Source organism: Trichomycterus rosablanca, chromosome 15, assembly GCF_030014385.1.
Source record: "Trichomycterus rosablanca isolate fTriRos1 chromosome 15, fTriRos1.hap1, whole genome shotgun sequence".
Taxonomy (NCBI): Eukaryota; Metazoa; Chordata; class Actinopteri; order Siluriformes; family Trichomycteridae; genus Trichomycterus; species Trichomycterus rosablanca.
In genome coordinates, this window is record NC_086002.1 from 33,535,116 (window position 1) to 33,545,571 (window position 10,456).

Genomic DNA, 10,456 nt, shown 5'->3' on the forward strand with positions numbered 1-10,456 from the left:
TAGACCGCTATTGTGTGGCTGTCGAATTGACTCTTTGAACCGACTCTTTTAAATAAAGACGACTTGGGAGTCGACTCGAGATGATGGTTCCCGCATCGACTCATACAGTAGCCTATGTTAGCGTGTTTTAGGAGTTCTACTGCAGTGTGGTGTTACTGCTCCCCCTTCAGGACATATTGTGTTACTACAGGTCTGCTTTGTGTAGCTGCATACTAGGAACTGCGTTCCAATTCAGCCCATCTTCACTTCCCCTTGGTTTCCTCACCAAAAATCTGCCCGTTGCACCACCTTGATGCCACCACGAACCCATGATGAGCTGAATAGTCACTGGAGCTGTGCAACACCTACACGACTTGGCGATAAAATAAATAATCAATAAAATAACCACCAGATTTTCCTTCTTTATTGATTGATTTATTTATTCATATTAAACAATGCCGGTAATATTACAGGTACAGAAGAACACCTGAAGGTACATCTTCACTTCCAACACTTCCAAAGTCATTTAACTCTCTGACATGGCTCCTAATTCTTTGTTGGTCACTTCTCTGTGCCCATACAGTATGAACACAGCCAGACAGAGTTTGTCTGCACTTATTAAGAAGTACGTGGAACAGTGGGTTCCTTGCTTAGGAGAAAATTCCTCCTCAAGCAGCAATCTCCAACGTTACATTTGACCATCCAGGCAAATATTCTTCAAGCATCAGGTGACCGTTTGGGTTTTTCTTCTCAACCCCGGCCAACTAGAACCCAACATCTTCAACTGACCCCTCACACTCATATGATGAAGGTATCTATGTGGCCTCTCCAATCTACCTCCATTCCAAATGAACCCAAACTCACCCCAGTGACCCCCATCCTAACAACGGTGTTTAAAAGAGATGAACAGTGACAGATACCCCAACCTTTCAAACCCAATTCCCAAGTAACCCATGTTTCTTCAAAGTGACCTTTATTCCCAAGTACCACAGTCTCTCTAAAGTATCCCCCAGAGTAAACCCCATCCCAAAATACCCAAACTTCTCCAAGGTAACCCAAGTACCCCTGTCTCTCTAAGGTATCTCCCAGATTAACCCCTATTCCCAAATGACCCCAATTTCTCCAAACCGACCTTTATACCCAATAACATCATCTCTTCAAAGTAACCCTATCTCCAAGTACCCCAATCTCTCCAAGTAGTAACCCCCATCCCAAAGTACCCCAATGTCTCCAAACACCCTGCCCAATAACACAATCTCTTCATAGTAGCCCCATCCCTAGGTACCCTTACTTCTCCAAAGTAACCCTCTTACTTATAATCTCTCCAAAGTACCCCCTTGCCCAATAACAATCTCATCAAGTAACCCTATCTCCAAGTACACCAGTCTATCTAAAGTATTCCCCCAAAGTACCCCAATTTCTCCAAAGTAACACCCTGCCCAATAACACAATCTCTTCACAGTAGCCTCATCCCCAGGTACCCTTACTTCTCCAAAGTAACCCTCTTACTTATAACATAATTGGTCCAAATTAACCTCTTTCCTCAAGTACCGCAATCTCTCCAAAGTAACCCCACCCAAATACCCCAATCTCTACACAGTGATCTTCATCCCCAAGTACTCCAGACTCTGTAAAGTAACATCATCCACAGGTACCCTTACTTCTCCAAAGTAACCCTCTTACTTACAACATAATTCATTTTCATTTTCATTTTCGGCATTTAGCAGACGCTTTTATCCAAAGCGACTTACATTACAGTTACAGTGTGAGCAATTGAGGGTTAAGGGCCTTGCTCAAGGGCCCAACAGCAGCAACCTGGCAGTGGTGGGGCTTGAACCAGCAACCTTCTGGTTACTAGTCCAGTACCTTAACCACTAGGCTACTGCTTGCCCATAATTGCTCCCTCCAAAGTAACCCTACCCCCAATTACCCCAATCTCTCTAAAGTAACCCCACCCAAATACCCCAATCTCTACACAGTGGTCTTCATCCCCAAGTTTTCCAAACTCTGTAAAGTAACATCATCCCAAGTTACCCCAATTTAAAAGAGGCAGATACCCCTACCTTTTCAACCTAGACCCTCATTTGAACATACCTCTAATCTCTTCCAAGTAGCTCCTCAATCTTCAGTGCTCATCTCAGTGTACCCCAGTCTCTCCAACCTCCTAATCTCTCTGAAGTGTCTCTCCAATGTACCCCATTGCTACCCCCTACCCACCTAAATGTTTTCTTTAAAAGTCTCTACATTGTTGCTCTACTTTGTTCGATAACGTGTGATGCAGCAGCGTCAGGGATGATTGCAGGACAGTTCATCGCTCATTGTTCGGTTCCTCCTGCTGGCACGAGCGCTTCTGGATTACTGGCTCCCCGTGATCTTTGTGAAGACGTTTTCATCTGCTTGAAGCTTCCAGGTCACCGTGATGTTCTGCCAGACGCCGTGTTCCTTCAGTTTGGCCTTGACCTGAGGAACAGGAGCAGAAATTGAACCTGCTGATAAATATGGGTGACCATCATAGGGGTAGGGTTCAAGCCTCACCACTGCCAAGTTGCCAATGTTAGGCCCTTGAGCAAGGTCTGCAAGGTCAACCCTTAGTTTAGTCAAGACAAAAGCTTGTGTTAGATGCCATGAATGTATAACTAGAGCATCACGGGCTCTTCGGAAAACTGTTAACACAGCGACACGGTCCGCCGCTGCATCAAGAAACAGAACCTGAAACTCACCAGATCCAAAATGGCCTCCTGCGCAGCTGGGTCGAATACGCTGTCGTCAGAGTTTAGCAGCAGTTTCACCATCTGTTGTTTCTTCGGTACAACAACTGCGACGTAAATAACGAACGTTAATACGAAGCTTTACTGCCATACCAGTCTCCACTCCATACCTTATCCCCAAGTACCCAAACTTGTTTAAAGTAACCCCCAGAACCCCAAGAGCAAAACCTAGAACAAATCTAGAACAAATCTCACCGGAGTGACAGAAGAAATAGTGGGTGTTGCTGCACTGCTCATCTCCCAGCCCGCCCGACTGATAGGTGGCGCAGTTCTCCGGGGGTACAGCGTTATCAGGGGCGCCAGTCTGCCACACAACGGTCGTAGCATTGTTCCCATCCAACCACCTCCAGGTGTCCCTGTACAGGCCGAGCCAGGACCAGGTCTGCTGCTGAGCGATTAGCATGGCCAGGGTGTTCTCTTCGTCGTTGGTCACCGTGGCCATATCGGTGTGGTGTGTCCGGCAGTAGGTCTGAGCCTCGGGCCAGGTCACGTAGGGCTTGGGAACGCCGATGAACCTGGCTGCACCGGTGAGGCTAGCTGTGGAGAAGCCAAGGATTCAATCAAGTGAAGGACATCTAGCTCTAGATATGGTAGCTTAATGGGTAAGGTGCTGGACTAGTGATCAGAAGGTCGCTGGTTCGAACCTCACCACTGCCAAGTTGCCAGTGTTAGGCCCCTGAGTGAGGTCTTCTGGTAGACGCTATGAATGTACCTCTATTCCCAATGACCGCAACCTCTCCCCAGTGACCCTCAACCCAACAACCACTTCAAAGTGACCTTCATTCCCAAGTAGCCCTCATGGTACCCCCCTTCCCAGATGACCCACTACCAAGCTGCCCATGTTAGGCCCCTTTGTAAGGTCTTCTGGTAGACGCCATGAATCTACCTCTATTCTCAATGACCCCATCCTAACAACCACTTCAAAGTGACCTTCATTCCCAAGTACCGCAATCTCTCCCAGGTAGCCCCCTTAGTACCCCCCTTCCCAAATGTCCCACTGCCAAGCTGCCCATGTTAGGCCCCCGAGTAAGGTCTTCTGGTAGACGCCATGAGAGTACCAATCTACTGATCTACCTCTATTCCCAATGACCCCAACCTCTCGCCAGTGACCCCCATCCCAACAACCACTTCAAAGTGACCCTTATTCCCAAGTAGCCCCCAAAGTAACCTTCTTCCCAAATGACCCACTGCCAGGTTGCCCACGCTACTTAAGGGTTAAGGTACTGGCTTAGTGATCAGAAGGTCGCTGGTTCCTACCTTACCCCTGAGTAAGTAATCTTTCCTGAATAGCAGAGGCGTCCACATACTTTCTGAATCTACTGTACATTACTGACAACCTGGATTCAAATCAAGCTAATCCACCCGCCGCACTCACCATCGTAGCAGATGATTGGGTTGACGTCATCGCACAAATAATCCTCCCAGTGCCCGTCCTCGTAAATCACCCCGCACAGTTCCTTCATGGTGCTGTAACTGCCCCACTTGTTGTAGCTTGTAGCGCCTAACTGAACGCCGTTATAGGACCAGCGCCAGCCGTCCACGTCCGTGTACAGCCCCACCCAGGCGGGCTGGGCCAGACCTTTGCCGCTCGCCTCCGCGGCTATCTTCACCCAGTCGTCGGCGCTCGTGACGCTGGCCAGGTCGTCGTAATTCGTCCTGCAGTAGCTCTGTGCGTCCGACCACGTGGCCGCCGTCGCGATCAGGTGATAACTGTGGATGACCGGCTGCAGGACAACGACTGGGACCAAACCTGTTGGGGGAGGGGGGTGGTGATGGGTTTAAGACGTCTGCAAATAATCAAAACAGACCTGCAGCGCTGCGAAAAAGCACCTGCACCCTTCACGGTTCCTTCTATTTTAACATATTTATCACAGCCTTGTGTTTCAAGACCCAAATAAAAACAAACCAGCCCTACTCGGCCCCGTGTGAAAAAGTAATCGCCCCCCTAGCTACTCGCCTTTCCTTTCAGCCGTTCATTGGTGGACCTGCTTGGATCTGTCGTCCAGGTCCTGTGAAAGCAGAGCAGCCCCAGATCATCATGCTACCACCACCACGTTTCACGGTTGGTTTGATGTTCTTATGGTGGAGACCCACGTCTTCCAAAAAGTTCCATCGTTGAGGTGCCAGACTGGTTGTTGTGGTCTTTAATGGTCAGTAGTGGTTTGCCCCTTGCGACTCTCCCATGGACGCTATTTTGCCCGGCGCCTGAGGCGAGTGAGACTTGCAGTCCTTCAGACGTTCATCCTGGTTCTTTTGTGACCTCCTGGACGAGCCGCCAACACGCTCTTGTTCTGTGTTTTTCTCCACTTGATGGCTCTCGCTGTGGTCCGACGGAGTCCCAGAGCCTCAGCAACGGCTGTGGTAGGCCTGTGGTAGTCTAGTGGGTAGGGCTTTGGGCTATCAACCGGAAGATTGGCAGTTCAAATCCAGGCTCTGCTATGTAGCCACTACATAGCAGATGTAACATCTTTTTACAAACATCTTTTTACAAAGCCAAGCTTGAACAATCTGCTGCTGACCCACGTAAGCTTCATGCTATCTTTTCCTCTCTTTTAAACCCTCCTCCTCCTCCCCCTTCTGCCTCTCTCACTGCTACTGACTTTTCAACATTCTTTCAGGACAAGATCGACAAAATCAATCAATCCTTCTCTCCGACTGACCCACTTTCAACTGACCCTCAACCCACCAACACACTCACCAGCTTCACCCCACTCACCATGGATGAGGTTACACAGCTCCTCTCATCCAGCAATCCCACTACATGCACACTTGACCCTATACCATCCACCATCCTCAAAGATCTCTCGCAGGACCTAATCCCCTTCATCACACCCATCATCAACAACTCCCTGACATCAGGTGTTGTCCCTACTGCATTTAAGAAGGCTCAGGTCATCCCCCTTCTTAAGAAACCTACACTAGACACTACAGACATTAACAACTACAGACCTGTCTCACTCCTCTCTTTTCTATCCAAAATTCTTGAACGTGCTGTCTATAACCAACTATCTGCCTTTCTCACTCAGAATGACCTCCACGATCCGTACCAGTCTGGCTTCAAGGCAGCGCATTCTACGGAAACAGCTCTTGTAGCGGTTACTGAGAAGCTTCATGCAGCCAAAGCAGCCAAACTGTCATCTGTCCTTATTCTTCTTGACCTCACTGCAGCCTTCGACACAGTGAATCACAGCATTCTCCTGACCACTCTCTCCAACCTTGGAGTAACAGGTTCAGCATGGCAATGGATGGCCTCCTACCTGGAAGGGCGCTCCTACCAAGTGTCATGGAGGGGATCCATATCTCCACCATGCACTCTCTCAACCGGTGTTCCTCAGGGCTCTGTACTTGGCCCACTTCTTTTCTCTATCTACACCCGCTCTCTGGGCAAGGTCATAGCCTCCCATGGCTTCTCCTACCACTCCTATGCAGATGACACTCAGCTCATTCTATCATTTCCTCCTTCAGACACGCAAGTCTCAGCTCGCATCTCAGCATGTCTGCGAGATATCTCACAATGGATGTCAGCTCATCATCTGAAACTTAATCCCAGTAAGACAGAGATGTTGCTCATTCCTGGAGATCAGTCTCCAACCCAGGACCTAGTCATTTCTCTGGATGACTCCCAGATCAGACCATCTGATAAGGCAAGAAGTCTTGGTGTTGTCCTTGATAACCAGCTGACATTCTCTCCTCATATAGCCAACATGACAAGATCATGCCGGTTCCTCTTGTACAACATCAGGAAGATTCGTCCATTTCTCTCCAGGGAAGCTACCCAGATTCTGGTGCAATCACTTGTAATCTCACGGTTGGACTACTGCAACTCCCTTCTGGCTGGAGCTCCCATGTCCACGATTAAACCCTTACAGCTCATTCAAAATGCAGCTGCCCGTCTGGTTTTTAACCAACCCAAACACTGCCACATCACCCCACTGCTGCCACATCATCACCCCACTGCTGCCACATCACCCCACTGCTGCGTTCTCTTCACTGGCTTCCTGTAGCTGCACGCATTCAGTTTAAAACACTGACGCTCGCCTACAAAGCCAAAAATGGACCAGCCCCAAGCTACCTTCGTGGCCTTATCAAACCCCGCTCTGTACCACGCAACCTCCGAGCCTCTAGTCTAGCTCGACTTGAGCCTCCATCCAGGACTAAAGGAAGACAAGCATCAAGGCTGTTCTCTGTTCTAGCGCCCAAATGGTGGAACGAACTTCCTCTGTCTGTCCGAACATCTGAGTCTCTTGCTGTCTTTAAAAAACGATTAAAAACCCACCTTTTTACTAAACACTTAGGCTGACTTGTACTTATTTACTAACATTTTGTTCCATTCTTTTCCATTTAAAAAAAAAAAAAAAAAAAAAAAAAAAAAAAGCAGCACTTTGGTTCTAACAGGTTTTAGCAGATTTGTGTTCTTTGACTGTTGTTTTCCTAAACTTGAGAAATGAAATGTTCACTATAGAAGCACTTCTGTAAGTCGCTCTGGATAAGAGCGTCTGCTAAATGCTAAAAATGTAAATGTAAATGTAAAATGTAGCCACTGTTGGGTCCTTGAGCGAGGCCCTTAACCCTGTCTGCTCCAGGGGCGCCGTAAGTTGGCTGACCCTGCGCTCTGACCCCAGCTTCCAACACCAGCTGGGATATGCGAAGAAAGAATTTCATTGTACTGCACACCTGTATATGTATATATGACAAATAAAGGATATCTTTCTCTTATCTTCTTTTCTTTCTTCTCTAAACGTCCCTTTTCAGATCGAATGACTTGATCTTGTTTTGCATCTGCTTTTCCAGAGCTCCCAGCCTGCTGCACATTGCTACATTCAGCAGGTCCGGCGGCGACCACGCCCGGGTGTGGCTAGTTAAATTGAACCCATTTGTGAACTGAATTTGGTTAACTGGGTGATTTAGTAGCTAAGGGGGCGATTCGTTTTTCATAGCCCGGTACAAACGTTTGTTTTACAGACGCTTAAACTTTTTAAAGCTCAGACGCAGGAACGCCGGAACTTAATGGTTATTAAACACTAAATATTTATCTAAACGAAAGTGCTCTGACACCCGACTGTGAACTTGTCGGACGCCCCATTTAAAAAACAAATGCTATTAAAATAGAGTGACGTCTGTGTGAGCTTTTTAGCTACAGCGCCGGCTCTAATGAGGAGCTTCACACGAGACACTGAAGTGTGTCTGGGGCAGAGGTCAGGTCAGGGCCTTCCCTAAAATGTTGCTGCAAAGTCAGACGCATATCATTCCCTTTATTACACCTGTTAGTAACTGCTGTGGCTGAAACACATGACTTCGATCTTTAGAAGGGGCGTCCTAATACTTTTGTCCATATAGCGTACGTAGGCGCCCAACCTGCCGGCAGCACCACTAAGGATTCGAACCCATAATTTATTAGTTATTATGATTAGAAATGAGGTTCATAAACGGACTCACCGGTGAGGAACAGGAGCAAATCGTTCAGCTCCATAATCAGTAAAGATCTGAAGAATAAATAAAACAGCGTCTTTATATTTATTGAAAATTCAAAACAATCAAACAATTATGTGTTTCCCAGGTGGAACCGGACTCACTGCGACCCTGACCAGCATGAGGCGGCTCTTATCAACAAAATAAAGACAGACAGCCATTTTAATGCGTATGGTTTTGCGCCTTTCACTAATAACAGTCCGGATGGTCCGGGCGTCCGATCTTTCTCTGTCTTTTGGTCCATCTGAGATAAACCCGTGCCCGGAGACCTCGACGTGCGAAGTGTCCCTGCGGTGCTGGGAACGGTCCAGCATTGATACAAAATAATGTACAGCAACAGATTAGCTACAGTCAGTAATTGTTTAATAGTCTGCATTAAATGCATTAGGTGTTCCTAATAAAGTGCTCAATCAAAGGTAGATGAGGGGCGTCCCGAACCCCTTGATACATTTTTAGGAGCGTCACGCCCACAAAATTGTCATTTATTGTCCACATATACAGGTGGTACAGTCGGCTGCTTCTCTGTGCACATATAACTAGGGCTATTCTACGAAAGAACACATGGAACAGTGGTCCTTCTGCCAAGGTCAGGAAGAAAACCCTGATCTGACTTGTGTTTGGCGGTTCTTGGATTGCGTCTCGCCGTCGGAGCCGAATCTCTCGACCCATTTTAATAAATTCGATAGTCAAACTAGCCCTGAGTCACCGATCGTAGTCGATCACAGTCAGAAGACTATTAATCTGCCACCAGATGAATGCGCTGGTGTTTGTTCATTTCTCACCTAGTGGATTTAATACAAAAATAATAATTCCAATGAAATTCACCTCCTTTCCAAGGTTGTGTAAACTTCCGACGTCATCTAGACGCTGTCCCCAACCTCCGACCGCCCCCCACGTCCCCCACGTCCCCGTCCACGTATATACAACAATAATAAAAAACCACGTAGACGTACCTGTAACGCGAGTAGATTTGTGGACTCTCTCCCGTCCAGGTTTGTCTCTCTTTCTGCGGCACTTAGGCAGATTCCGAGTCTTTAAAATAACAAATCCTGCCATGCAAATGCGTCCAAATGTTCCCGAACAAAACCCTGAAGGGCTGCGACGCCACTGGGGGCTGATTTTCCTAAAACAGTGCATGGACATAATGAGCAGGATGCGCTCAGATCTCCAAAACACTCCACCAGGATCATCAGTCTGGAAAGCTTTCATTCACTAGATGTTTATTTACTTACCTGTTTTATCTACGCGTTTAGTCATATCCAGTTACCAAGAAATCCACTCCTGACCGAGGAGGGTCGTGACTCCCGCTCCGACACGTGTGCAGCACCGACCGCTTCTTTCCTCCTGCACCGGGCGGGTTCATACGGAGATCCGTATCGCACAATAGATCCATCACGCACTGATGTCCGTTATCCCCCGTCTCTGTGCAGCACCATCGATCAGCCAGCAGAATCCAGCCAATCCTTGCTCGTGTAGCAGTAATTGTACACCTGCACTTGTTTCTACACTCACTGTCCATGTTATCAGCTCCACTCACCATATAGAAGCACTTTGTAGTTCTACAATTACTGACTGTAGTCTGTCTCTTTCACTACATGCTTTGTTAGCTCATTTCATGCTGTTCTTCAATGGTCAGGACCCCCACAGAGCAGGTATTATTTAGGTGGTGGATGATTCTCAGCACTGCAGTGACACTGACATGGTGGTGGTGTGTTAGTGTGTGTTGTGCTGGTATGAGGGGATCAGACACAGCAGCGCTGCTGGAGTTTTTAATCACCACTGTGACCACTGATGAAGGTCTAGAAGATGAGCGACTCAAACAGCAGCAATAGATGAGCGATCGTCTCTGACTTTACATCTACAAGGTGGACCGACTAGATAGGAGTGTCTAATAGAGTGGACGGTGAGTGGACACGGTGTTTAAAATTTTGGGGGCGTGACGCTCCTAAAAATGTATCAAGGTGTTCGGGACGCCCCTCATCTACCTTTGATTGAGCACTTTATTAGGAACACCTAATGCATTTAATGCAGACTATTAAACAATTACTGACTGTAGCTCATCTGTTGCTGTACATTATTTTGTATCAATGCTGGACCGTTCCCAGCACCGCAGGGACACTTCGCACGTCGAGGTCTCCGGGCACGGGTTTATCTCAGATGGACCAAAAGACAGAGAAAGATCGGACGCCCGGACCATCCGGACTGTTATTAGTGAAAGGCGCAAAACCATACGCATTAAA

The 10,456-nt window shown here is 47.6% G+C and overlaps 1 protein-coding gene across 1 annotated transcript; it reads right to left on the reverse strand.

Annotated features, from left to right (window-relative positions):
- Positions 1-392: 392 nt before the first annotated feature.
- On the reverse strand, positions 393-9,739 carry LOC134329429 (macrophage mannose receptor 1-like). Its single transcript, XM_063010690.1, has 7 exons — positions 9,449-9,739; positions 9,170-9,339; positions 8,184-8,230; positions 4,123-4,497; positions 2,943-3,284; positions 2,700-2,794; positions 393-2,439 (listed from the first exon to the last, which is right to left on the reverse strand). The coding sequence occupies exons 3-7, from the start codon at positions 8,215-8,217 to the stop codon at positions 2,335-2,337; spliced, it is 951 nt and encodes a 316-aa protein (XP_062866760.1). The 5' UTR covers positions 8,218-8,230; positions 9,170-9,339; positions 9,449-9,739; the 3' UTR covers positions 393-2,334.
- Between the last annotated feature and the right edge of the window lie 717 nt (positions 9,740-10,456).